This window comes from Medicago truncatula, chromosome 3, assembly GCF_003473485.1.
Source record: "Medicago truncatula cultivar Jemalong A17 chromosome 3, MtrunA17r5.0-ANR, whole genome shotgun sequence".
In the NCBI taxonomy this organism is placed as follows: domain Eukaryota; kingdom Viridiplantae; phylum Streptophyta; class Magnoliopsida; order Fabales; family Fabaceae; genus Medicago; species Medicago truncatula.
In genome coordinates, this window is record NC_053044.1 from 42844985 (window position 1) to 42872973 (window position 27989).

A 27989-nucleotide genomic window follows, 5' to 3' on the forward strand; every position below is an offset into this window, starting at 1 on the left:
GAAATCACACTGAGTTTCAGAACATGCCCCCTATTGACCTGCAAGACGGAGAGCCATAACAAGAGCCATCAATATTAACCTTGGTCCACCCAAAATCTGGGGGATGCCAGCACACAGCCATACTACATCTCAGCCGTGGTTGCTTTATAGGGATGTGGAAAATTTGCGACAGTTCAACATTGAGCATAGCTGAATTATTTGATTGGATGAGATTAAAACTACATCCCACTTCCACTATCATACTTTGAATCAAATGTTCCAACGAATTCGCCTTATTATTGAAATAACGCTCATTACGTTCTATCTAAATCTTCCAAACCGTGTGCAGAACCGCTGCTATTAAGACTTGCTGCACCGCTTTGCTCCAATTACCAACACAGCTAGAGATTAACGGAAGCCAGTCTGAACAGTCAAGGGGCTGATCAGTCCCTGCACACAGCCACTTCCATATTTTTTGAGTTTCCGGACAGCTGAAAAAAATATGATTTGAGGTTTCTTCATGGTGACCACAAAAACAGCACACAAAGACAATATTACAACCGTGTTTACGAAGGTTTTCATCCGTGGGTAACCTGTTATATGCGCTAACCTCCAGAAACCAAAGGACCTAGTGGGAGGGACAAAAGAGTTCCAAGCTAGCTTGCACCACCGTAAAGCTGGTCCAGAAACACGCAGAGCATTGTAAGCTATCTGACAAGTCAGCTCTCCATCACTAGAATCCCTCCAATTCAACTTATCATATGTGTCTTCTGTAGGGAAAGTCACAGTGAGAATCTGCTACCTTCATATTTAGGACATAATGCAGATGAGAAGGGATACCCAGAGAGTCCACAATAGGTGAATCCAACCATCTGTCTGTCCAAAAGTGGACTGAATTTCCATTGCCTATCGTCCAAGTGGACTGCTCAACAATCATACGAAGGTGGACCTTCATACCGGACCAAACAGAAGATGCAATATGATAGTTGATAGGCTTCCCATGTTTAAAGTACCGAGATCGACATAACTTAGCCCATTGCTCCTTCGAAGTCACTAGAGACCAACAAAGCTGTAAGAGGGAAGCTGTGTTGACTAATCTAGGATCCTTTACCGACAAGCCTCCATCCTCCTTCAGTTTACAAAGCCCCTTCCAAGCAACTGTGCAAATCTTCACTTGATTAATATCCCCGCTCTAAATAAAATTCTTTATCATCTTGGTTAGGTTGCTGCAGAAGATTGGTAGGCCAAAGATAAACATGAAACGAGTAAAGTAACATACTACTAATCACCGAATTGACCAGCTGAACTCGTCCCATTATAGATAACAATAAGCCTTTCCAAATGCATTAAGGGAATACAAGGACCTGATAGTGCAGCACAACAAAGCTTGTTCAACAAGCAATGAACTCAGAAGCAGTTTTGTAGTTTCTAGGGTTTTGCAGATTTATGAATTTGTGAATTATAGAGAGAATGAGAGAAGAGAAAGGTTATGTGATTGATGAAAATTGATTGTATATTGAAGTAGTAAAAATATGTACAAGAGTTTAGCTTATATACACAAGTTTGGTTAGGTTGCTTGAAGTACAAGCTAAGTAACAAACCCTAACCTTATGAGCTAATCTCTAACTAACTTGTAACAAAATTCATAACAAACTGAATCTAAATGTGATTAACCACTAATTGTGATTATCACTAAACTAAACTTGAATTAAAACAAACTAACAGGACCAACATGTATATTTTTTGACAAGTCAGCTCTCCATCACTAGAATGGTCATTTCGCGTGTGTATAAATCAATCAGCAATGCCACCTCATCAGATTAGTGACGTGGCAGTGATTAACTGGGGAGAGAGATGAAATTTTAAATGATTAAATTTTGGCAGGTAAAATACTTGAATTAAGGAATACATGGACCAAATTTTTAATGACCCTTAATTGCACGGACTAAACAAATATAAAATCCTTATAAGAATCAAAAACTTATCTAACCTATAAATACTTTTTTTTTTTACAGCTAGTCAAATAAGTTAAAAGATACTTACCTTAGATATGAATGAAATCTTTCAACAAATATACATACCAGCTTAACTTTTTTAAAGTACTTTACAATCAACAACAAATAATAAACTAAACATAGATTTATTTGCTTATCTCCTTTCTTAAGCACGTTTATTATATGCGCAACCTTATTATTATTATTATTGAACAAATACGTACAACCATATTTTAATTTAAATTTTAAACATATTTTTATGAATGGAATTTTCCATGAATTTCACGAGTCTCACATGCACGCATAAAACTAATTACCGTGGTCTTTCAGATGAAAAATCGAACAAATCACTCAAGTACTTCGGTTGGTTTTTCTTGACAATTGAATTGCAACTGCAGAACAATTCTCATACAAGAGGACATGGCTTTCAAAAAGGGCCCTACACTTAAAATTACATAAATCAAAGCCTTAAATATTCAGAAGTTGCTCCTCTCCCTTTTAAAATTGTTCGTTCACTTAAAAATATTCTCTGCGAGTTAACTTACGCTTAGCTTTTTCAACATGAGTTAATTCGCATTGAGTATTTTTTAGCGTGAGTTAACTCACGTAGGCACGTGAATGAGAAAAAAGAGAAGGGAAAAGAGCAATTTCCTAAACAATCAACATACAAAGACTCACAACAATAAACTTAAGGGAAATGTTAACGAGTGCTTCCGGAGCACTCTTTAAGAACTATATGTAAAAAGTATTTATAAAAATACATGTAATTAATGCATTGAAAATTAAAATGTTTAACTTGTTTAAAGAATAATTAATTATTTTAGTATACTTAAAGAGTGTCACGGGGGCACTCGTTAACAAAACCCTAAACTTAATTAACATAAATTTATTTTGTCAACCCAGTTGAATTGGCCTGGTGGTATTGAATTTTGACTTGAGAGTGTGCTCCTCTTCAAAATTTCATGTTCAATTTTCTTTGGTGTGAATTTGATGGACTAATTTAGTTTCTTAAATTTTTTTTTTGTCTTATCTCCCTTCTTTCTTTCTTTTTGTCATTTCTTTCTCCTTTCTTATGCACATTTATGTGCACAATCATATTATAAAATTTAAAATTTTATACATATATTTATGAATAATTTTTTCCCATGAATGACAAGCATCTCCCACTAGTGAAAGGGACATAGAATTAAATACCATGGTTTTTCAGACGAAAAATCAAACAAATCATTCAATTCCTTCCTTAACAATTGCACTGAAATCGGAAAACAATTTTCAGGACAATGGGACATGGATTTCTGGTCCTGTGCCCTAACATAACATCCATATTAAGTGGCAAAATATCTTATCCAGAATACCACGTGATTCACGTGATGATATTGCATAGTTACAAAAAGTGCTTACGTGGCAATTAGGCACACCGTCTTACCATACACCGACACTACACAGAACCATAGCTCGACACGTTTGCTTCTTCACACAAGAGTACTATAAAGTTGTAAACAAAGCAACCGAATCAATTCACTTTGGATTGGGTCAGAGAAATTCTCATCTACAATATTCTTCTTCATTTTTGTGCTTCTAGTTTTTTCACCAATTGAATTGCAAAATTTGCTCACAATAGAGACAATGACATCTTCAGTGATTGAGGGTGGACACGATGAGGCTATACATGAGCCTTCGGATTTGATCGTAGCAAATATGAATCCTACGGTTGGAAATCTTTCACTTCCTAATGAAACATTCTTAAAAGCTGCAATCTCTCTCAAGGATGAGGTATGTGTTGATGAATTTTAGTTCATTTTGTTTCATTTCTTGTTTACTTTGTAGCACCAAGGCGTGTAAGGTGTCGAACACAACATAAGTACATGTAATTACATTGTTAGTATATGTTTCGTGTTGGTGTAGGTGCTTCAAAGGTTTGAATTAGACATTTAGTTTTGTGGAAAAATGTTAACAAGTAGTGAAATTATGGGTGCAGGTGGTGGAAGTGAATTGGAATCGGAGAGAAGTGATTGATCCAACGGTGTATACAGGTTTGCTTGGTACGGCTTTCACTTGCCTGAGATCGTACGAGGTTACCGGTTGCCATAAGGACTTGGTGTTAAGTTCGGAGATCATCGACACATGTGCCACTGTTGCACGTGACTCCCTCAGGTACTCTTTACTTTACTAATTTACTTTTTTTTTTTTTGGTCAAGACTAATTTACTTTTTATGTTTGAAATACTAGAGTATGCACTTAAATAAATAAACACACCTTGCGTGTACGCATTTAGCATAATTAGAATATATCTATATACAAGTTTATTTGCAAGGTAAAATATGATTGACTATAATTGATAATAACAAAAATAAAAACGTTTTTTAGCGAAGTAATATGTGCTATGTGGATGGTATAATTCTCTTTCGGGCGATATGAGATTCTGGTAGCGTAACTTTCAGGCAAGTTTGCGAAATTCCTAACTCCTGTCCAAGGGACACAATATTGATAGGTGCCTAACCAGTGACTACATTCTACCTTAGGGCTTCATCAACTAAATGACATTCCCTCTAAAAGAAGTAAATGACATGTAATAAAAGTTTATAATAGTATTAAATTTGATTAGCCAGATTCACACATTATGTGGGGAGAAATGGAGAATCTGAAGTTCGAATTCCGACCTTTGCACATAATGTCTCTAGTAGTGAACTACACTTATGAGACAATTTGATTATAGTTTTAGTATGAACACAAATCTATAACTTCTTTTCTCTTATTTCAAAATCAATTGAGTTGCCTCACTTGAGCTACCCAACCCCGTTATTTGTTTAAAAATAAAATATTATCAACTTTTGTAAAATAATAATATTGTTATCAACATGTTTAACACACAAGTGCATGTGAATTTGACAATATTTTATTCATTACAAGATTGTATACTTGCATACAGAACTTTTTGTTCAAACTACACAATGATTGATAATTTATGTTTCTATTTTTTTTTATTAAATTCAATTTCTATCTCATCTCTTATTGATCGTTAATTTTTTATAAATGTCTGGTTAACGAGTGTTTTCATGACCCTCTGTAAGAATTTTAATTTAAAAAATTATTTTAAAAGAAAAAATCAAATATCTCAATTTTAATGTATTAAATACACAATTTTTTTATAAAAACTTATCATTTAAAATTATTAAAAGTGCCTCCAAAGATTTTTGGAGGCGTGTAGTGTAGTTATAGTGTGAATCCAGTCCACACTCATTAAGTCATTGTTGTCCATTATCAAATCTCTAACAAAAGATATTTGCAGACACGTGACTTTTCTATGTGGTAGAGGAGGCCTATACGCGCTTGGAGCTGTGGTTGCTAATTACATGGGGGACCTCCAAAAGCGTGACCTGTTTTTGGGTCTATTCATGGAGGTAATGTCAATAATACTACCAAAATACCCACTTTCTATGCTCATGCTTCATTATTCGGGTGCACAATTTGGTTGTTTGGATATTAGTTTTAAAGATAGTAATTTGTCTGAAACTTATGGACTAAAATACAACACACAAAATTTGTAATTTGATTCAATTGAAGAATTTTATTTAGCTTCTTTTAGATGAAAAAATCTCCTTGACCTATCATGGTGGACCTACTTACTAAAAATAAGTTTGTGTGAAAGAAGAGAGTCTTTTTTATCTGTTTCCATATTTGTGAATTGTGACCACATGAAAATTGGACCACTAATGTCTAATGGGATATCTCAAAATACTATTCATTTGTACATACAATCATGATGCAAAAATGTGATTATTCTCTGCACCGTCCCACATCTGGCGATGTCAACATTCATCACCAATTTACGATTCATTTCAAAATGACATTAATAGCAAATATTAATCAATTATTAAAACTTTATAATTAAACTATGATTAAAGTTAAAATGTTTTTAATGATCTGTAGGTGGCAAACGAGAGAGCCCTCCCTGTTGGACCCGAGGAAGGCGGTTTTGGGATGTCATATGATCTTCTATACGGACGAGCTGGATTCCTATGGGCTGCATTGTTCCTAAACAAGCACCTAGGAGAAGATACGGTGTCCAAAGACATTCTAATGCCTATTATTGATGCAGTACTGGCCGGCGGTAGAGCAGGAGCGTCTGATATCAAAGACTGTCCATTGATGTATAGATGGCATGGGACAAGGTACTTAGGTGCAGCAAATGGCCTTGCTGGTATTCTTCATGTGCTCATTCATTTTCCACTTCCAAGTGAATATGCTGAAGATGTCAAGGGAACTTTGAGATATTTAATAAGTAAAAGATTCCCTCACAGTGGAAATTACCCATCAAGTGAAGGGAATCCAAGAGATAAGTTAGTGCAGTGGAGTCATGGAGCAACTGGGATGGCTATTACATTGTCTAAAGCAGCACAGGTAATACACTATTTTCCAAAACAAATTATTATTCATAACTTGTCTTCATGATTTATGGTTAATAACACATTATCAATCGAGTTAAATAAGTTTTTTCTCCCTATAAATATATCATTTTTTGTTTAGTCCCTTTAAACTTTACCTGCAAATGATAGTCTTTCAAATGTTTTCTGTTGCACACGTACGAAAATTGATAACAACTCCGGATATATTTGTTTGCAGGTGTTTCCAAATGATAGAGAACTACGAGATGCAGCAATAGAAGCCGGAGAAGTTGTATGGAAAAATGGATTGGTGAAGAAAGTGGGACTTGCCGATGGCGTATCTGGAAATGCCTATGCTTTTCTTTCACTCTACAAACTAACCAAAGATAGTATATATGAAGAGAGGGCGAAATCATTCTCTTGTTTCTTGTATGATAATGCTAGAGCTCTTGCAGTTGAAGGGCAAGTTGTTGCGGATGGCAATGGCTACTCTCTCTTCCATGGACTTGCTGGGACAGCATGTCTTTGGTTTGATCTGATTGCACCTGATAACTCTAGGTTTCCAGGTTATGAATTATAGATGGTTCTTCCCTATATAAAATGGTTATTTTGTAATAGGAATGCTGTGTGAATATGCAGGCATGATAATGTGTACTAAAAGCCTGATTTTTAAGACTTCTTTTATATAAAATCATCTTAAACTTATAATTAAAGTAGCGTCAACTAAAGAAGCTACTAGTAACGTCAACTAAAGAAGCTACTAGTAACGAGTGAACCGCCAAATTGTGCCCTAAAATCATGAGTGTCGTATAATTTAGGACTTCAATTTATGAAATAGTAAATTTCCATTTCAAATTGAATCATGTCAGTCAAAATATTAGCTTTGTCACATACCTCACCTCGGTTAGATGTGCTGACGTGTTATCAAAATATTAGCTTTGTCATGTACTTCGGTTAGATGTGCTGACGTGTCATGTTAAATGATATTGAATTGACATGTTATATGTAAAAAAACGTCAATATCAATGTTTCATGTTAACGGAACAATTTAATATCATCAAACATGACACACGTCAGCACCATTTTTTTCATTTTGGTCTCATCTCCAATAGCTCTCCCGTCTCCCAAGTTTAATCTTCTTTTTTTTTTTTTTTGAAGGATCCTAAGTTTAATCTTCTAATTTGTTGTATTTAATAATGAGATGGTCTTCTTATTTTTTGTCATTCATTTTCACTAAGATTTTGAATGTTTTTCCCGACTCTATTTTATTTGTGGTTACTGTGATAAATTTAGATTCAAATCTCCAGATTCTCTACATTGACATAAACAATAATCTGGGTAAACTATTTTAAAGCATGTGTTTGAAGTTTAGTGTTTCAATAATAATTTATGGTGTTTGTTGCCATTTGATTTTTCTCATCATGCATATGGCGTTTGATCCAGTCGACACTTATGATTAATGTCATATTATTTATTTAAAATTAAATTAAACTGTCATATTATTTATTTAAAATTAAATTAAACAATTTCGTTGCCTAAGCCCTAATGTCATGCTTTGGCCGCTTGACTCTTGGACAAGTTCCGGAGTGAAGAGCCATGTTTATAATGCTTTTGGTTCACTAGTTGAAGGGTTGCACCATATGGTTTGATGAGTAGAGATTTATAGAAAGTAAATATTTGGGTTTTGTGATTTATTGATTAATTTGGAGATTTTTAAGATTTAGCAATTTTATTTTGAGAAAGAAGATAAACTGGGACGCATGATATGGTTGTTCAGTCACATTATCATTTTAACGTGATACATCAATATCCTTAATATAACTATTTGACAGAGGTAACATGTCGACTGATATCTCTTAAAAAAAAAAACATGTTGACTGATGTTTGACTTATGTCTGGCATAGGAATATACCGACGAAGGTTTCTCTGTTTGTTTGGCGTTTACTCCGTAATAGGATTCCGACACGCGACAACTTGGTGAGACGTAATATCATTCAGCAAAGGTATTCATTGTGCCCAGACGGTTGTGACATCATGTAATCAGCTAGACATCTCTTTCTTGAATGCAGCCCAGCAAACTATTTATGGTCACAGGTTCGTAATTGGTTATGCATATCTATGGTGTTACCTAATGACCTCCGTGATCATCTTCTTCAGTTCTCTTATTTGGCTGGCCTATCCCGTTGTACTCAATCTTTTCTGAAAGGTATTTGGTTTGCTTGTGTTTGGATTATATGAAAGGATCGAAATGATCGCCTATTTAATAATGCGGATTCAAATCCTTATGCTCTTTTTGAGAAAGTTAAGTTACATTCGTTTTTGTGGGTAAAGGCAAAACACCCTCATTTCTGTTATTGTTATTATGATTGGTGGACACATCCGTTGCTATGTATGGGTGTTCATCATTAATTATGATGACTCTGTAAACTTAGATCGGTGATTCACTTTTAGCACGCGTTGTGCAGGGTGCACCACCGTTGTTATTAATATACACCATTTTTTGTTTGTGCAAAAAAAAAAAATTGAGTTACATCAAATGATGATATGAGTATATAATTTTCGGTTTGATACATCAAAACTCGTGTTTGTCGCACTTTCCAATATGTTTATACCACAATTTGTTTGAGGACAAATATTTTCTACTAGTAAAAATGCATTGACAAGTGTGACAAATATCAGTTTTGGTGTGACAGACGAAAAACAACAAATTGGTGTCATATATTCGTGTGTTTGAAGGATAATTCAAGGTTATTAAAAAAACATACATATATCAAAACAATTTGCATTTGATGGAATATTTTTTTTTTTTTAAGAAGTCAAAATTAATTATATTAAATTAAGAGGAAATCGTAATATGCACATGAAGTGCAAGACTAGGACTCAAAATAATATAATGTTATGTTACAAATGAGACGCTGAGAAAAAAAACCAATGAAACACTAGCTAGGAAGCAAAACAAAACACTAGCTAGATGACAAGATTCAAATATTGAAGATGATTTATCCACCTGTGATAAAAATTAAAATTAAAAGTTGAGTATTTGTGTTTAGCTTTCAACCACTAAAATTATAAAAGTTTCATTTTATCACAAAGCTTATGCAAGGTCAACTGGTTTTGTTGAAAAATGCAACAATTTCTTTCCTTTCAGAGAATTCATAGAGATAGAGAAATCAACCAAATCAAAAACGAAAACTGGATTTTTAAAGAAACGGCTCATAAGCTTCCAAAATGAATGAGAGGATTGTAAATAGGCAAGGATGCTAAATAAATGGTACTTGTTAAAGAATTAAACAACCTTTGACAATAAAAAAGAATAACAACCTTCAAGCAATGAAAACTGGCCTCTTTGTCGACTCTCCTACAACATTCATAGCATAGTGGACTCCTTCATGTATTGTTCTAGCGTCATCCTTAATGTTGATGATAGTTGTCTGGGTACCCCCTTGAGAGCTGATTTTGGTGGTGTCATTCGAAATCATGCTGGAATTTATTTATCAGGTTTTTCCGAATATATTCCTAACTCATCTGACATCTTATATGTTGAGCTTTATGCTATCTACCAGGGCCTAATTTTGGCAAGAAACTTAAATATTGGTGATCTCGTCTGCTACAATGACTCTTTGCATTGTATCAACCTCCTTAAGGGTCCTATTCTGAATTTTCATGTCTATGCGATTTTGATTCAAGATGTGAAAGATTTGATGGAGCAAAATAATGTCATTGTTTACCACACTCTTAAGGAAGGTAATCAATGTGCGGATTTCATGGCCAAGCTTGGAGCCTATTCGGATACTGAGTTGTTCTACCATTCCTCCCCTCCAGATGACCTTTTGAATCTCCTTAGGATGGACGCGGCCGAGACTTTCTTTTCTAGAGATTAGTCCTTTTTGTGTTTGTTTTCTGTTTTTCTTTTTTCTATTTTTCCTTCCCTTTTGCATTGTAACCAAAAAACAAGCAAGAATTTAAAGTTAAAGGGAAGCCTTGGTACAACGATAAAATTGCTTTCATATGACCGAAATATTACGAGTTTAAGTCATGAAAACATCCTCTTATATAAAAACGAAGTAAATTGTATACAATATACTAAATTGTGGAACCTTTTTTGATCCCTGCGTATACGGCAATTTTATGCACTATACCGCTCTTTTTTAAATAATCAAAACCCAAAGTTTTTTTTCTTTCTTTGAAAGGACCAAGAACCCAAAATTAACTATCCTTTTTCTTTCTTTTGTGATAATAAATGTTTTGAAGAGATTGTGATAATAAATGTTAGATATCCTTTTGCATCATATTGGACTAACTAATATACTATCTTTTTTTTTAGCAGTCGGATTCGAACCCCAGACCTTGCATATATTATACATTATTTAAATCAATTGAACTAAGCTCACAAGGACCGCCGATATACTATCTAACATAGGGCACTAAATTACGATTTTTGTAGACGGTGGCTAGTATATAAGACATATAAAGACGCAAATTTATTTTTAATTAAACAAAGCAAGTGTTACCAAATAAAAAGTAAAAAATAAAGCAAGTTCCCTAAAAACAGAAAGCAAGTTGCACCCACAAGGCACAAATTTCTTTTTTTGAACACGGTTGTCTAATAAAATAATAAATCTACCGTAAAGAGTAATCTTCATACGGTTTTGCCCTGCAAAATAAATCGTGAATCTTTATAAAAATCTTCATACAAACATTTAAAACGTATACTATAAATTATTAATCATAACATTTCAAATAGGAAAAAGAAAGACGAAGTCCAGGCAAGGTGAGAAATGAGCACACACACACATCAACGACAAAGATATGTCACATTCCCCTAACCTCTCAATAAATAAGAGATGCAATACCAACTTGCTCTTTTGATGTAATCAACTTGACAATCTTCTGTACGTACGCGTCTACTTCACTTCACTTTCACTCTCTTCTTGGAATTCAAGAGAGACGGGTGTTATAAACGCTTTTTTTTTAGTATTTATTTTTTATTATCGATTAAAATTAATGTGAATCTCAGTCTTTAAAAATAAATCTCACATAAAAGTTATATTTATTTCACTCGATAAAAAAATGAATGTTTCTTAACGAGAGAAAAAAAAAAAAAGGGACTCAGCCCTACCACTTTTTATTTCTTCCTTAACATCCCATATCTTAGCATAAATCAATTTGCATAATGGTCCCAGATCCAGCTTGCATTTCATTCTATATTCAACGTCCACGTCATTCCCTTGTCTTCCTTTCATTCCTCTCATCGTACTATTTCTCTATTTTTTTTATTTACTTATAGGACAAAAACAATTATAAAATGCCAAGTTTTAACTAATCTCTTTTTTTTATAAATATACCGATAAGAATGATTTAGTCTACTTCAAAAAAATAAAAAATAAGCATACATCAAAGGCTATAACACTTATTTTATACTATAAGAAAAACTACTATTTTCTAAATCATTTTTCATATACGAATTTGAATAGATATAACTTTTATAACCTTTTAATGATAAATTTTGTATGGCATTTTCAAAAGAAATATATTGTACTCCTAAAAAAAAAAAAATTGTAATTAAGGTTGAAATATATTGGAACTCTTTGTAAAAATATTATGTTACTTTGTCATACATCAATTATTGCATTGAAAGTAAAAGCAATCACGAAAATAATTTTCCCTAAAAAAAATCACGTAAATAATTTGGATATTATACATTTTATCAGGCTTAATTAAAATCTTTAAGATGACACCCCTCACTTAAATGTTGTATATCACTTATATTTTCATCTAATGTGTGATTATTTTACCAACAAAAGACAATTGCACATAGTATAAAATTCAAACAAAGTTATCTATAAATCTTAACTCAGTTGTTTTTTTTTTTTTAGGAAAAATCTTAACTCGATCATTAAAAATATAAAAATTGTTAGACTAAACGTTGTGGTCGGAGTTTAAACTCAACAATTTCACTTGTGTGTAGCTTTCAATGATTATTTGTTGTTTTGTCGATCGATAAAAAAAAAAAAATCAAACAAAGCTCCATCAAATATTCATAGATGAGACAGATGAATTAATTTTAAGATGTTGCAAGGGACGGTCATATAAAATTATAGTTTCTCCATTAAAAGCAATCAAATCGCCACGTCGGACCAACTTGTTTTTAGTTAGTACAAATTTGGACCAGTAGATTCTGACCACGTGGGATTTATGCTATTTCTGTTTGAGCCCTCTTTCTCAAGGCATATTTAAATTCCACTTGTTGTAATAGCAACACTGATATAAATGTCAGCAAAACCAGCCATCTTTAACTTTAATTTTCCAATTGAAAATTTGAGGTCATAAAAAAAAAGAGAGAATATTTTTCAATTTGCTACTTGGTAGTTCATATATTCTTCAAAAAACAACACTTGGCTGTTGTAAATTGTGTAATATTAATTGTACTACGTCACGAGAATGGAAGAACGTTATGAGATTATTAAAGGTATTGGGTCAGGAAATTTTGGGGTAGCAAAGCTTGTAAGGGAGAGACAAAGTGGTAAACTATATGCTGTCAAAATCATTGAGAGAGGCCTTAAGGTTTGTGCTCTTGTTTTTAACTTCATCTCTTTGCTTATATATGCATGTTGTCTTTGTCTTAGGCCTATAAAGTATGTTACCTCGTACTTTGGTTGGTCTTACGTTGATTGGTTAGTAACTTCATGTGACTGAATTCAATGTTTCATGTTGCAGATTGATGAGCATGTTCAAAGGGAGATTATAAATCATAGGTCCTTGAAGCATCCCAATATCATTAGATTTAAAGAGGTAATAAACTTTTTTTTTGTGTGTGTTCTCCGTACCGTATTGTTTGTGAGTTGTGACCTCACTGTTAAAGATTAAAAGTTTGACTTTGTAACTTCATGTACGAGTTCAAAATATACATGAAACAATTTTAAAATTGTCAATAATGTCACCTTTCTTTTCTCGATTAGATGGAGCTTGTCAGTTTTATCTTTAAATTGTAATATTAATTATTGTGATTAAGATAAAGTTTCCACTGATGGCAGGTTCTATGTACTCCAGCTCATCTAGCTATAGTGATGGAGTATGCTGCAGGAGGAGAACTATTTGAAAGAATATGCAGTGCTGGTAGATTTTGTGAAGACGAGGTAGATAAGATCGTTTCTAAATCCAATTGTTGATAAATTGAATAAAGAAAGTTTCATTGACTTTTATTATAGTGCTTTTGCCATTATATTAGTTATGTAATGTTTTCTTAAGCAGTAATTGCACAAAACTAATAGTATTAAAGATTGCATCCACGTTACAATTTGTATTAAACAAAGTAAGAGTGTCTTTTCATTTCTAACTTTATCCAATACTATATTTTAGTGTTGAATTTTTCAATTGATAGCTGTTAGTTATTTTGTTCTCAACTGTTCATCAGATGTTAACTCCTCTTCTATATTATTATCATATTCTAATAATAAATGTTAAATTTTTGTCCTCATTGTTATAGCTGTGATGGTATCTTATGTGTAATCCCAGGTTTGAATCCGGGTCATCTCATGTTTCCTCCTCGTATGTATTTATTTGAGTATTCGTTGATCATTGGCCAATAACATAATAAAAAATAATCGGTTTTAAACAATGTTTCCCATTTAATTTCAAAATCATGTACAGGGTTCTCAATATTATTTTTTAGAATTATTACACAGTATTTGACATTTTCATTCTTCTGTTGTCACATAGGCAAGATATTTCTTCCAGCAGTTGATTTCTGGAGTCAGCTATTGTCATTCAATGGTACTATTTTTGTCACATGTGACTCAAATTAGTTCAACTTTAAGAGAATATTTGTCTTGAGTCCTATTGTTTTAGCTGGTTTGAAAATTTTAATTTTGATGCAGGAAATTTGCCATAGAGATCTTAAACTGGAAAATACACTTTTAGATGGAAGCTCTTCACCACAACTCAAAATATGTGACTTTGGTTACTCCAAGGCAAGGACTTTCTTGCTTATACAAGAGTTTAATTTTGATACATTATCGGTGTATTGGTGTTGTAAGGTCCTTTGCATCTAGGCCTTACTTGTACTCTTTTTCCTCCATTGCGGACTAAGTGCATCTTGCTTATTAATATTTGCTGTTTCAAAAAAAAATAAAAATATTGGCGTAATTTTTTTTTTTTATATTGTCCATCAATCACAATCAATTGAGATAGTTATAATTAGTTAAAATATTTTAATGATTTGACGACTATAATTGATTGATCGGCTAATTTATTTTTACACTACATACTAATTAATTCCTATATCAAATATTTAAATTCTAGTTAAACTCTATCCACAATTGTTCTGTTTCTTTCTTTCAGTCTTCTGTTCTGCATTCCCAACCTAAATCTACTGTGGGAACTCCAGCATATATTGCACCAGAGGTTTTTTCAAGAAAAGAATATGATGGAAAGGTAATTTTACTGCTAATTTTACTTTCTAATTGCTACATAATAATTAGTAGGGTTTTAGTGTTTTAAGAATTTGAAGCTAACATTGGCCACACAAATATTGCTGTGTTTGAGAATAGGTTGCTGATGTTTGGTCTTGTGGGGTTACCTTGTATATAATGCTAGTTGGTGGTTATCCTTTTGAAGATGCAGATGATCCACGAAATTTCAGAAAGACAATTGAGGTTAGTTTGTTTAAGCAAATAAGCACTAATTATCATGTGTGACAAATGTTATAACAAAAAGTTAGAGTTTAATTTTAATACATTGTGTATATTTAACATCACAATTAATTATATATATATTTTAAAAATAGTTATGATTAAAACCAAAAGTTTTCGATGGTTTGACAATTACGATTGTGACGATATACATGAATTAAATCCATAAACTTATCACTTAATTTTTTATTTTTTATTTTTTTTTTATGTTTTGACAGAGAATTCTTAAGGTCCACTATTCTATTCCGGACTATGTTCGTGTTTCCAAAGATTGTAGACACCTTTTATCTCAAATATTTGTGGCCAACCCTGAAAAGGTATAATACTACTAGTTAGTTCATTTTTCCATAAATAATTTTGTTGAATAACAATATATTTGTATTAAATCCATGTTGTTTATGCAGAGAATCACCATCCCAGAAATAAAAATGCACCCATGGTTCCTTAATAAATTGCCAGTGGAATTTGTGGAGGAAGGGAAAAATAACAAGTTAGAAAGTGATTTGAATGGTGTTGATGATTCATCACAAAGCATTGAGGAAATACTGTCCATAATTCAAGAGGCAAGGAAACCAGTTGAGGGCCCAAAAATTGATAGTCAATTTGTTGGAGGAGAAATGGATTTTGATGAGATGGATGCAGATGATGATTTTGATAATGATATAGAAACTAGTGACGATTTTGATTTTGTTTGTGATATGTGAATGAGTGAGTGTTAGTTTTTTGTGTTTTGAACAATTGTCTATAAACATTAAAAGGCTTAGGACAAGTTGTTTATCTTATGTGCATTTTTTTTTAAATTTTCCTATAATTAAAAGTTTCTAGTCTTAATCTTTGCCTAAAGTTTGAATAAAGGGATGTCACGGCTTTTTTGCTTTTTTTTCTGCACATATAATCTACTCTTGTCTTATTATTTGGAATTTCATAAGACAATAACGACAAATATGAATTGGGATTATAAATTAGTGATCCATCAGTGTCGCATAAAAGCACTAGAGAACTAGCATTTGATGTGAATAAGGAGCACTATGATGTATAACATGTGAAAAGTGTAAGTATTTTCCTTAAATTGGATAAAGTTTCAAGCTTATAAGAAAGTTATTTTTTGTTCAAGTGGTGAGTGGTTCATCTTAATTTGGCAACAAAGCTGCTCTCAAGGATGCAAATTTGGAAAGCTTGAAATATTCAACCTCTTAGGCTTTTATTCCAAGCCTCTCTTTTACGGCTCAAGTGGTGATCATAGTCGATCATCACCATCATAATCGTTTTTCTTTTTCTTTTTATAAGCAATAATCATGTGAGTTGAGTTTAAGGGAAGTACTTACATATTATTACTCACAATTTTTTTTTAATAAAGATTTAACACTAGAGTTAGAGTTGAACTGAAGTTCTTTCAAAATATGAGTGAATGTTTTATCAACTAAATCAATCTACATTGACATAATTATTTGTTTAAGAATCACGATAATCATTTTATCATAGCAACGAGTCATATTTACAACTATTTATCTAGTTAAGATGCAAATCATTCCTCCAAATTGAGTATAGGTGAAAATAGTCTATCAACTTCATAAATTGATAAATATCAATGAAATTGTGATGTATTAGTCAAAGTGATCGATTTGTTAACTTATGTTATTAGACATGTTAAATGAACATGTGACTTTCATGAATCTCAAATCAATGTCAAATAATTAAGCAGAAAACTGCATATGAAATTTATGAACAAATTTGTTTCTCAACATGATTGGATTCTGATGTGACACCTAAAAAAAACCAATATATATAATGATTTCGAAACACAAAGTGTGCAATGAAAAGAAAGATACAACAAAAGGTTTTGAGCCAAAGAAATATGTTCATAAGGATCACCGAAAAACCGAAGTAACTCACACCTACCAAAGGATCAAACTCAGCATAAGCTAAAAACGCAAAGGGCCAGTTGTTAATCAACAACCCCGAAGCATATAAGTGGTTGAGTCGACCAATCATTCAAGCCATAAATGATATTTTTACTCCCCGAAGCATAAATGATAACTTTATGCATCAAAAGATCTCCAAGTCCCTTTTGAACCAAAATATTACTTCATCTCGAGTATTTATTTTTTTCTTTTCAAATAGACCACATCGATGTTAATCAAATGACGCCAAACTTATCACAAAAATATTTACCACTACCAATCAAACCACAAAATGATTTAGTCTGTGTTTGGTTACAAAGTGTGTCACCACTAATTTACATTTGCGACTCTTTTCACAGTGAAATTGTAGAACTACTATTTGTAGCTTCTCTCTTAACGTGATTTTGTACCGTGATTTCTTCTTCCACCAAACGTACATTTAGCATATTGAAATTGTAAACTTAATTGATTCCTGGAAAAATAGGAGTCTAAATTTACAACTTCTCAAAAACAAGATTATCTTTTATAGGAAGTCTATTATTTAATAATCTTAAATCAAAACACGATACTTTCAAAGCAACATGGGTAAGCTGAATTGTGTAAGTTTGTATACATATTAAGTGAAAGTCCACAACAATTACAAAAATATATTTGTCAATTAACATTCAAGGACTTTTTTTTTCAAATTTAAAGAAAAATTAAAATTAGAATGTTGCTCTTCACCCAGTACATTTTGCTCGCGTCCTGCAACCATGCCAAAAATGGCCTTGCACAAATTAAGTCACGCTGCGTGACTTAACTTGCGCACCTTATAACCTCTGCGTGACTTAAGTCACGCACCACTGGCCTGTGCGTGAGTTAACTCACGCACGTTGGCCGATGGTTAGAACTGAAGAACAAACGTTTTTTGGACGGTGGTCAGGTTTTCAACCTTCAATCCACACGTTTTCTACAAACTTTACACGTTTTTTTGACCATATTTATGGTGGTTATAACCTACACTACCATTCCCACCTATAAATACCCCTCCATACTTCCCTATTTCCTCACACCATCTCACTTTCTCCCCCTCCTCACTCTCTCCCTCTATTTCTCTTCTTTCTTTCTTTTTTCAATATTCTCTTTGGGGGCAAAAGTGATCAAACTTCTTCGGGGTAAAATAGTGAGTAGCCGACTTGGGGAAGTGATCAACCCTTGGGATAAGTTTAAATCTGCTTTTTTTTACTCCATAAACTTTTTACCGTGGGTAAAAAGATTCTTGTTGGGGTATAAAAAAAACCAGATTTAAATTTAACCCAAGGGTTGGTGATGTATTGTATGAATTCTATTAATAAAATGAGATATTGTTATATGCCTCAATTTTGTTCATTCCTTTTTATATTTGCTTTTATTTTCTAATTTTGTATTTAATGAATAAATATTAATTTAGTTCATTTAATTTTATTTATATTTGTATTTATATTTGCTTTTATTTTCTAATTTTGTATTTAATGAATAATATCGAATCAATATTAATTTAATAAATATTAATGTATGAATAATTAGAATAAAGTAAATAAAATAATTTAGAATAAAGTAAATAAAATAAATTAGAATAAGGTTAATAAAATAATTTAGAGTAAAGTTAATAAAATAATTTGAATTAAAAATTGTGATTAAATAAATTCGAATAAAAATTATGATAGCGTGAATTCAAATAAATATTGCGATAGCGTGAATTCGAATAAAAATTGCGACAGCGTGAATTCAAATAAAAATTCGAATAAAAAGTCAATAAATAACTTATATAGCTGATTCTCAGTAATATATGTTCTTATCATTACATTACATTCTAAAATGTACCTTCCAACTGCAACAATTATCTTACCACTGAATGGGGCAAATTCAAACTTGTTAAGCAGTAGGACTCCAACATACGATCAACATCTTGAATGATGGTATTCAAGTGTCAAAAGAATGAGGTGCATTCCTTGACACTTGAATACCAGCATTCAAGATGCTTATCAAATGTTGGAGACATGCTGATTAACAAGTTTGAATTACCCCATCCAGAGCAAGACAATTGTTGTAGTTGAAATGTGCATTCCAACTACAACAATTATCTTACCTTTGAATGGGGCAAATTCAAACTTCCCAAACAACATGACTCAAACATTTCACCCCGCATTCATGTTTTCCTTTGAAAAGAATAAATTTTTGTTAGGCTTGCTTTAGATGATGGTATTCAAGTGCCAACGAAATGAGGTCCATTCCTTGACACTTAATACCTTCATCTAAACCAGCCTAGCAAAAATTTATTCTTTTCAAAGGAAAAACATTAATGCTGAGCGAAAATGCTTGAGTCCTGGCCGTTTGGCAAGTTTGAATTATCCCATTTTAGAGGTAAGACAATTGTTGTAGTTGGAATGCACCTTACCCTAACTAATGACGATCTTCTGGCGAAATCAAGCTATTGATGATATCTTCAGTTGATCTCAGCAACGTTACCCGCATATCGATCCACTGGAACATGTTGTGCTCCCAAAACATGCTCATCACGTTTTCGTCGTTCTTTAACTCCACCCAAGTGAATGATACTCTCCCCTCGTCGAGCGTTGGACGTTTATACCGAACTAATTCCACCCTCCTTGTGTCTTTGAGGTTGACTCCTTGGTTGAATTCATTCAGTTGATCCTTGAGACCTCTTAACGTTACATCAAGGCACCGAACCTTCAACCTCTAAGGTTCTCCGCCGTTGAATTCTACATGAACGTGGATCCACCCGGCCATTGCTTCAAATCTAATCTACACAATAAGAAATTAAACACAATCAATAAAAAACTCATTCCAACATTTTATCAAACACTTGGAGTTCAAATTATACATAAACCCTAAAAATGATAACTACAACATAAACATACAAACATCAAAATAATTAAGCAATATTACTCATTTGCATGTAACATTGTATCATATCTTGCAACAAAAAAAAAAAAAAAATTTAAACAAATCCTAAATCTAAAAAAATTATCTAAAACTCAAAACTACAACATAAACATGCAAACATCTAAACATTTAAGAAACATAAGTCATTTACATGCAAACATTGTATGATTTCTTGCCAAAAACACCAAAATTTAAACAAACTCTAAATCTAAAAAATTTATAATTTAAGAGAAAAAATCTAACATATAAACATAAAAGGTTAATGGTGTTTGATCATGAAAACTTACTTGTTATTGGAGTGTTGTTTGATTTGAACTTAAGGAATTTTGAATTTGGGTGATTTGAAAGAGATTTTTGAGATTTTAGATAAGAAATGAGGAGCTCTGCCTTGTTTAAGACAGCACGTAGCGTGACTTAACTAAGGCTGCGCTAGTTAACTCATGCAACGTTAGTTAAGTTGCGCAGCAAGTTAACTAGCGCAAGGGTATTTTTGGCATGGCTGGAGGGCGCGAGCAAAATGTGGAGGGTGAAGAGCAGAATTCTTAAAATTAAAACCTTGGTTGTTGAGAGAAAAAGGCCCAAGTGAATATTGAAAGAAATGCCCAAATCTTACTTACCGGTGCTGTAAGTGCAAACCGCAAGTTCACTCTGAAACTGAAACTTGAAATTGAAATGGGGAGAGGCAAAGGAGGGAAGAGCCGAACTCAGCGCAAGCACTTCCAGCATAACAGAGAGAACGTTTGGAAGCAACCGCGTCCAGAATCATCATCCATTACAAATAATCTTTTCGATATTCAAAATCCCGATTTCGATCACTATTACAAGGAGCAGAACATCGTTTCACTCGAAGAATGGGATTCGTTTATGCAAGTTCTCCGAACTCCATTACCTGCAGCATTTAGAATCAATTCCAGGTTTTATTTTCTTCAATTTAGATCTTGTATCTATCAACTAGTTCACTTCAATAACTCACTTTTTTTTTTTTTGGTGTGATTTCAGTAGCCTTTTTCATGCTGATATTCGGTCTCAACTAGAAAATGATTTTGCACCTGCACTTCAGGCCATGGTAAGTCATCAATAATCACACTGCTTCTTTTTTGTTTGTGTAAATTTTTTGTTTGGGTCCTGAATTGTTGCATATAGGTTGATGAAGTGGATGAGGAGGAAGCTATTAGACCTTTGCCATGGTATCCTAACAATCTTGCTTGGCATTCTAATTTTTCCCGTATGCAGCTTAGGAAGAATCAATCACTTAAGAGGTAAATAAGTTATTATCTATGATTGTCTGTGTGCATGCCATGAATTGATTCAACCGAGTTTTGCATTGAATATCTATCTAGTCAATGGTGGCTTGCAGCCGACCATAGAAAAAGCTAAAGCTGTTAGCGTTGTGGTTGCTACGTCAAAGTTTAGGGAAACAATACAGGAAAGCTTATACCACACATAAAATCTAAAAATTAGAAGAATCTACAGCAACGCAATTGCAAAGTCATATTGATAACTAATAGTCAAAGTTCATTGTTACCGACATTCAAGCCGCCAATGCTTAAAATAACTCACTTAAGCATCATTTAAATCACTATCTCCAAGGTGAGGATGGTAACCAGAAAGTTGCAGAAGTGGCCTCTGAAAAGTCACTCAAGCCACAAGATGAGGATGGGAACTGAAATCGTCTCAGAAAAGAGTAAATGACAATATATGAGTATTTCGTTGTCATTCAGAATCTTGTGGTGAAACGACCAAATAGTCCAAAAAAAAAAATGACTATAAGTTGTGGGGGACGGCTATTTAAGGGTGAAATTGCCAACTCAGAATTTTACAAAGAATTCGACTGTAGCGAGTAGCGACTGCTATTCGTACGCTATCTGCAGCACTACACCCTCTGTTGACTATAGAGTTGGATACGTGGTTCTTAGCATTTGATCATTACCTTAAATCCTTGTGAATCTTGCAGGATATTTGGATCACATTTAATTATTTAAAAAAAGAAAAAAAAATCAGAATGCTTGATTCTGTTAGTTGAAATATTATATACACATAATTTTGTTCTTCTAACTAATGTTCCAATTTTTGCTTCTTATTATGTTAACATCTCAGGTTTCATGAATTCTTAAAGCTAGAAAATGAAATTGGAAATATTACGAGACAGGAAGCTGTTAGCATGGTGAGCCAGTTTAACAACTCTTGCACGTCATGAACATATTAAATGATTTGCTTTTCTCTTAACCTGGGCGCTTTAGTACATGTAGTTTAAATTAGGCAGATACCTTTCAGGAATTTAACTTGTGCACGCAAATGTTTTGTTTGCAATGCAGGTGCCTCCTCTGTTCTTAGATGTACATTCAAATCATGTTGTACTTGATAGTAAGCAACTTATGCTGCACCAGCATTTTTTTCATTTTTACCAGCTCTTGTTCTATTTGTTTTATTTGGAATTTTAACTTCAGTGTTTCTAACTATTTTGCTTTTACTTTCCTTCTGTTCAGTGTGTGCTGCGCCAGGTTCAAAAACATTCCAATTGCTTGAGATTTTACATAGATCAACTAAAGCAGGATCACTGCCTGATGGAATGGTTTGTGTCCATACAATTACATCATGCTATTCTGTATTATAGTTGATTTTCCAGACCAAGTAGTTTTCTGACTATGACCTCTCCTCATCAAGCTTCATTTGCATGATTTATTGATTAGTCATTGTTATAATAAGGTTGTAGCAAATGATCTAGATGTACAAAGATGTAATCTTCTCATCCACCAAATAAAACGAATGTGCACAGCAAATCTAATTGTCACCAACCATGAAGCTCAGCACTTCCCAAGATGTCAGTTGAACATGGATTGTGATATAATGGGTCCAGATCAGCATAATTCCCAACTGCTATTTGATCGTGTTCTATGTGACGTACCATGCAGTGGGGATGGTACCCTCCGCAAGGCACCCGATCTCTGGAGGAGATGGTAGTTTTCTTTTCCTTCCATCTCCATATCCTTTTATTCTCTCTTTTTTTTTCTTCGTGTTTTTTCTCTTCAGCCACAATATTCTTTTTATTGCTAAGATTAATTTTGCTTGTGTGCAGGAACACAGGGACAGGAAATGGGCTTCACAACCTACAAATTTTAGTTGCCATGCGAGGTATGTTTTGATAGACGTCAACCTGTTTTTAAGGCATGCTTTTTTAGGCTTGATTTGATTTTCCTTTTAAGACGTGATTGATGCAAGACGGATTGGTTGGGTCAATCATAATCATGTTTTGGTGTATTGGGCAAGGAAACTGTATTATGCTGTTAAGAACGCCATCCGTGGGTAAAGCAGAAACACGTGTATTTCCCATTAGGATCTCTATGGATAAAATACACCTACTATTGGGAAGGGAAGTCATATTGAAGAGGAAAAGCATTCCTTACACCAAGTATTTTTTCTAGCGTAAACTTACTTATGGCCTTGGTTCTAAAATTTTCAAAGATAGTACTGGCCTACTAAGATAAAATCATGCTATTTATCGTGTGTGTGTGTGTGTGTGTGACTCTTCTTCTCATAAGGCTCGTCTTGTAAGATGTTTTTGACCAACTCAGATGCTATTTTGATTTTATCAGGCCTATCTTTACTTAAAGTTGGTGGAAGAATGGTTTATTCAACCTGCTCAATAAATCCTATTGAGAATGAAGCTGTCATTGCAGAGGTAATCAGCCTTAAATGTTCTGTAATTAAATGCAGTTCCAGCCATGCTAAGTAGTCTGTCAGTTGGAAGCTTTGTGAATAAGTGCTTTGGTTTCATAAGATCAAGTAAATAACTCATGCTTTGTTAGGTCAATCAGTTGCTTTCCTTCATGCAGTGCATTCCTTTCCCACAAAATTCCTAGTTTTGGAATATCAGGGATCAATTGGTTGATATGTTTGATATCTTATCAATAACTTGTTTATATGAAACATGGACTAAGATTTGAAGGAGTATTTAATAGAAATGTGTAATTTAATTAATGGAAGCTAACTGATGGCCAGGCATGGATCTACCTTATAGCAAATGGGGGCAGTTGACCCCACAGCTTACATATTTTTGAAGCACCTAATTGGATATTTTGAAGCTATGCCCCCACATCTAATAGTGTTTTGTCCCCCACACGTTTCCAAATTATACATGGAAAGCCATTTGTTTCTTAAAAAAACGAGATATATGGGTTATGAAAGAGTTATACAGTTGCAGCAAATGAAATAGTAATAAAAATCAACTTACATCCACACATACACCCCACACCCAAAATACAAAATAAAAATTTAAACTGTCTGGCTACATTCGTAGAGTATTTAATGAGATTGAAACTAAAATAAAAATCTTACAACTCTTTTAAATATAACAAAGACACATACAAAACACTTATAATTCTTAGATGTTCATGACTTACTCCGTGAGTTTCTTGTTAGGCTCTTTATTTTTATATATTCTATGCTACAATTTTTGTAATCTCCAACTTTTTATTTAGTAAAAAGGATCAATATTGTCATTTTATCGCTTGTATTATACATTTTTTATCATGCCCCCACTATTCAAAATTTCTGGATCCGTCCCCGCTGATGGCATAATATAGTTCTGGAGCTAGCTATCCATTCCACAGTATAATTCGCTACTTGCATTTATCTTATCCTGCCTTGTATCTCATTCCTTCTGTTATTTCTAGATTAATGTCATTTCATCATTCTCACTACAGATAAAATAAAGCATTCTGTGGTTGCGAACTTGTGATTACTAAGGACAAACTCTGCCTGAGATATTACCACTTTTTAATTAGTATATATACAACATAATGAGTTCCATTTTGTTTATCGTACATGGACGTTTTTGTAATTTAAAAATTGTTGGAAAGTTTTTTTCCAAAAAATAAGAAGCATTTATTTTCAATGCTTTGGTCTTTATGTCTATTAGAGAATATAACACTGCTTGTAGCTCTTTTAGTACGTAATGCAGTGGGGGCTAGGCTTAATTGATTCCCTCTTGCTTACTTTTATAATTATTTGCAGATTTTGCGGAGGTGTGAAGGGTCTATTGAACTTGTTGATGTCTCCGGTGAGCTTCCCCAACTTATTTGTCGTCCAGGTCTAAAGACATGGAAGGTTTGTGCCTCTTGTGACCATTTATTGCTTTCAGTTGTAGTCTTTTAAAGATACTACTTATAATTTCAAGAAATGGATATCTTGATTGGCTTACACATGGAATAATTGAGCATGTTTCAACTGGAATTGTTTAGAACTAAAGTTGTGCAAGGGAACCTGTCCATGTTTGATGTTTCCTCTGCTTTCCCCATCGGGGTATAATCATTTTTTGAATATAGTATACTCCTCATTAGTAGCTGTGGGAGAAAACCTAGGCCAGCATGACAGTTATCGCTTACAACTCTTGCCCCCTGCCTAGCTGATATGTTGTATAATTGGTAAAAGATGTTATTCATTGCTGACTGTGGACTTGGACTGTTACGTTTCTGATTAACTTATTTTTGAAATGAGTCTCAGTTGTTGATCTGTTCCATTTGTATCATTTGGATGTCTTTCTAGTTATTCCTATGTTCACGTTCAAAGGAAAACATCGAGTCTCAAGCTTTCTTAGTAGAAAATGCATATGTTTATCCAACTTGAACCTGCTTTTCCAGAAGCAGATGTCGGATTATATATGCAAAAAAGCTCATATTTCCAAATCTAGACGGCTAGAAAGGGTTGAATTTGTCATGCAGCTGTATGCATTTAAACACATCTGAAGGTGTGACTTTGGTGATGCAGGTATGTGACAAGGGCAAGTACTTGGTTTCCTGTAAAGAGGTTCCCAAGGTTCTTAGAAATGTAGTTCTCCCCAGCATGTTTCCAAATGGCGGAAGCTATCAAGATACTGACTGTAACAGTAATTGCGATGTTAACGGACATTCTGAAGATGGTGTTCAAGAAGCAGAGAATCATATGATGCATGAGTTTACTGAGGAACTTTCTGATTTCCCACTCGATCGATGCATGCGGTTACTGCCCCATGATCAGAACTCTGGAGCCTTCTTTATAGCCGTATTGCAAAAAGTTTCTCACCTGCCAGGTGGTTAATTATATGATATCTGTTGTTTTTCTATATCTCTAAAATCCAAATAAAGACAACCAAAGAATTTCGATGAATATTGAAAATATTTAAGCTTTCATAATTAACAATGTCGTTTTGTATGTTATATTTCCTGCTTTGCAGCAATTGAGGTAAAAATCAGAAAAAAAGTTGATAGGCAACATGTAGAATCAGTAAACCAGGGAAATGAGGATGCACAAGTATTGCAGATTAATCCATCAGAAAGTACACGCGACGAAGAAGTTTGTGAACAAGTTTCCGAGGATAATAAAAATGAACCCAACACTGCAGATTTGAAATTTAGTCCTGTTATAGATGAAGGAGATTCCGAGGAAGCCCAGGAGCCCCACAATGAAGAAAACATGGCAAAGATCACTCCAAGCAAAAGAAAGCTTCAGATACAAGGCAAATGGAGAGGCGTTGACCCTGTTGTCTTCTTCAAAGATGAAGCAATTATTAAGAGCATAAAGGCATTTTATGGTATCAATGAGCATTTTCCATTAGATGGTCACCTTTTGACAAGAAACAGCGATACAAGCAATGTAAAAAGACTTTACTACATCTCCAAGCCAGTTAAGAATGTTCTTGAGTTGAACTTGTCAGTTGGACAGCAACTGAAAATAACTTCTGTTGGCGTGAAAATTTTTGTAAGTAAAACATTTTTCTTCGTTAACACTTTTTGCGTTTGTTATCATAATAATTACTTAAGGCACAGGCTCCTTAGTTTAAATAATTCCAATGCAATAAAGAATAATTACCTTTGAAAGTAGAGGCAGGAAAAAACTTACATAGGTAAGGATAGTAGGTTGAGCCTTTCTAATTACAGAAATAATTAAGTTAAACCGTGTTTTATTAGCAAATAAGTTAGTACTATTACACTTTGATATTCAAGAAGTTAGCACCCATGACTTTATGCAGTCAACTGTTTCAATTTCTGTTTTCCTCTATTCGACTTGAAACACATGTTGAATTGTATCGGATATGATTGTAATCAACTACTACTGTTTTGTGTGATTTTATTTTTGCATGATAATTGATACTGATTATGTATTGCAGTATAATGTCTAAATAGTTTGATAACATTTTATTAAAAACAAAAAAGTTCTTTTATTTCTTGTGAATAACCAAGTGAAATCTATTTGCTCTTATATCATATAGGAAAGACAAAAGTCACGTGAAGGTAGGTCTGTAGAATGTGCTTTCCGAATCACTTCTGAAGGATTGCCTCTTATCCTCCCTCACATCACCAAACAGATCCTAAGCGCATCTCCTATAGATTTCAAGCATCTTCTCCAGTATAAAAATATAAAATTTGCAGAATTTGTGGATGCCAAATTTGGTGAAAAGGCAACAAACCTAATGCCAGGCTGTTGTGTGGTAGTTCTGGGCGAAGGTATTTACCACCTTGATGCACATAGCACATGCCTATTGACTTGACTGTTAACTTGACCTCAATCACTTTTCTGCAGGTAACAGAACCGCCGCAGAGGCCCTCCATGTGCATGAATCATCAATAGCCATTGCATGCTGGAAAGGCGGGGCAAGTTTGACTGTGATGGTTACTTCAATAGAATGCCAAGAACTGCTTGAAAGGCTTTTAATGCGTTTAGACAGAGCCACTGAAAAGGGCTCCTCCATTGATGAGAAGTGAGAACAAGCAGTCTAATAACGTGGAAGATGTAGAACAGGAGTCAAACGGTAATAGCCAAGATGTGGAAGCTACTTGATGTTGGTAAAAGACAGATCAGTTGTTATTTATTGGGCACAACCAAGCTGACATCAAAATTCATTTGGAAATTGTTTTAATATTATCCTCGAGACTTCAAGCAAGTAGTTAAATATTCAGTTGGCATGGCTCCCATTTATATTCTTACACGAGCATTTTTTTAGTCTCGGCTCTTAACCTTTTGTGTACTCCTTGTTCTCCATAGCAAAGGTAACACACTGCTATAATTTTGTATTATTATATCAATAACAATATTGCATGGCTTAAAGCATCGGTCAAAATAATGTCATTTTTTCATGGT

The 27989-nt window shown here is 33.6% G+C and overlaps 4 protein-coding genes across 4 annotated transcripts; all 4 read left to right on the forward strand.

Moving 5' to 3' along the window:
* The first annotated feature begins 3475 nt into the window (after positions 1–3475).
* LOC11413289 (lanC-like protein GCL1) lies at positions 3476–7188 on the forward strand. Its single transcript, XM_003601878.4, has 5 exons — positions 3476–3746; positions 3952–4127; positions 5263–5374; positions 5904–6374; positions 6597–7188. The coding sequence occupies exons 1-5, from the start codon at positions 3600–3602 to the stop codon at positions 6936–6938; spliced, it is 1248 nt and encodes a 415-aa protein (XP_003601926.1). The 5' UTR covers positions 3476–3599; the 3' UTR covers positions 6939–7188.
* A 2332-nt stretch (positions 7189–9520) lies between these two features.
* Positions 9521–10483, forward strand: LOC112419925 (uncharacterized). The gene has a single exon (XM_024778170.2). It carries the CDS (start codon positions 9748–9750, stop codon positions 10237–10239), a length of 492 nt encoding a protein of 163 aa, XP_024633938.1. The 5' UTR covers positions 9521–9747; the 3' UTR covers positions 10240–10483.
* Positions 10484–12623: 2140 nt separating this feature from the next.
* Positions 12624–15902, forward strand: LOC25489677 (serine/threonine-protein kinase SAPK2). The gene is made up of 9 exons (XM_013605802.3): positions 12624–12922; positions 13076–13150; positions 13393–13494; positions 14078–14131; positions 14236–14328; positions 14699–14791; positions 14908–15012; positions 15267–15365; positions 15453–15902. The coding sequence occupies exons 1-9, from the start codon at positions 12800–12802 to the stop codon at positions 15750–15752; spliced, it is 1044 nt and encodes a 347-aa protein (XP_013461256.1). The 5' UTR covers positions 12624–12799; the 3' UTR covers positions 15753–15902.
* Positions 15903–20479: 4577 nt separating this feature from the next.
* On the forward strand, positions 20480–27972 carry LOC11422681 (RNA cytosine-C(5)-methyltransferase NSUN2). Its single transcript, XM_003601880.4, has 14 exons — positions 20480–20788; positions 20874–20940; positions 21018–21133; positions 21972–22038; positions 22190–22238; positions 22361–22446; positions 22581–22831; positions 22951–23006; positions 23468–23553; positions 24888–24980; positions 25641–25941; positions 26086–26609; positions 27121–27355; positions 27432–27972. The coding sequence occupies exons 1-14, from the start codon at positions 20547–20549 to the stop codon at positions 27611–27613; spliced, it is 2355 nt and encodes a 784-aa protein (XP_003601928.2). The 5' UTR covers positions 20480–20546; the 3' UTR covers positions 27614–27972.
* Positions 27973–27989: the final 17 nt, after the last annotated feature.

Bases quoted from the DNA above. Each gene is read 5' to 3' on its own strand.
- LOC11413289 (XM_003601878.4), top strand. From the start codon at position 3,600: ATGACATCTTCAGTGATTGAGGGTGGACACGATGAGGCTATACATGAG. The intron at 4,128-5,262 runs GTACTCTTTACT...AGATATTTGCAG, and splicing joins GTTGCACGTGACTCCCTCAG to ACACGTGACTTTTCTATGTG. The intron at 6,375-6,596 runs GTAATACACTAT...ATTTGTTTGCAG, and splicing joins CATTGTCTAAAGCAGCACAG to GTGTTTCCAAATGATAGAGA.
- LOC112419925 (XM_024778170.2), top strand. From the start codon at position 9,748: ATGTATTGTTCTAGCGTCATCCTTAATGTTGATGATAGTTGTCTGGGT.
- LOC25489677 (XM_013605802.3), top strand. From the start codon at position 12,800: ATGGAAGAACGTTATGAGATTATTAAAGGTATTGGGTCAGGAAATTTT. The intron at 14,792-14,907 runs GTAATTTTACTG...GTTTGAGAATAG, and splicing joins GAAAAGAATATGATGGAAAG to GTTGCTGATGTTTGGTCTTG. The intron at 15,013-15,266 runs GTTAGTTTGTTT...ATGTTTTGACAG, and splicing joins ATTTCAGAAAGACAATTGAG to AGAATTCTTAAGGTCCACTA.
- LOC11422681 (XM_003601880.4), top strand. From the start codon at position 20,547: ATGGGGAGAGGCAAAGGAGGGAAGAGCCGAACTCAGCGCAAGCACTTC. The intron at 20,789-20,873 runs GTTTTATTTTCT...GTGTGATTTCAG, and splicing joins GCATTTAGAATCAATTCCAG to TAGCCTTTTTCATGCTGATA. The intron at 22,239-22,360 runs GTAAGCAACTTA...CCTTCTGTTCAG, and splicing joins AAATCATGTTGTACTTGATA to TGTGTGCTGCGCCAGGTTCA.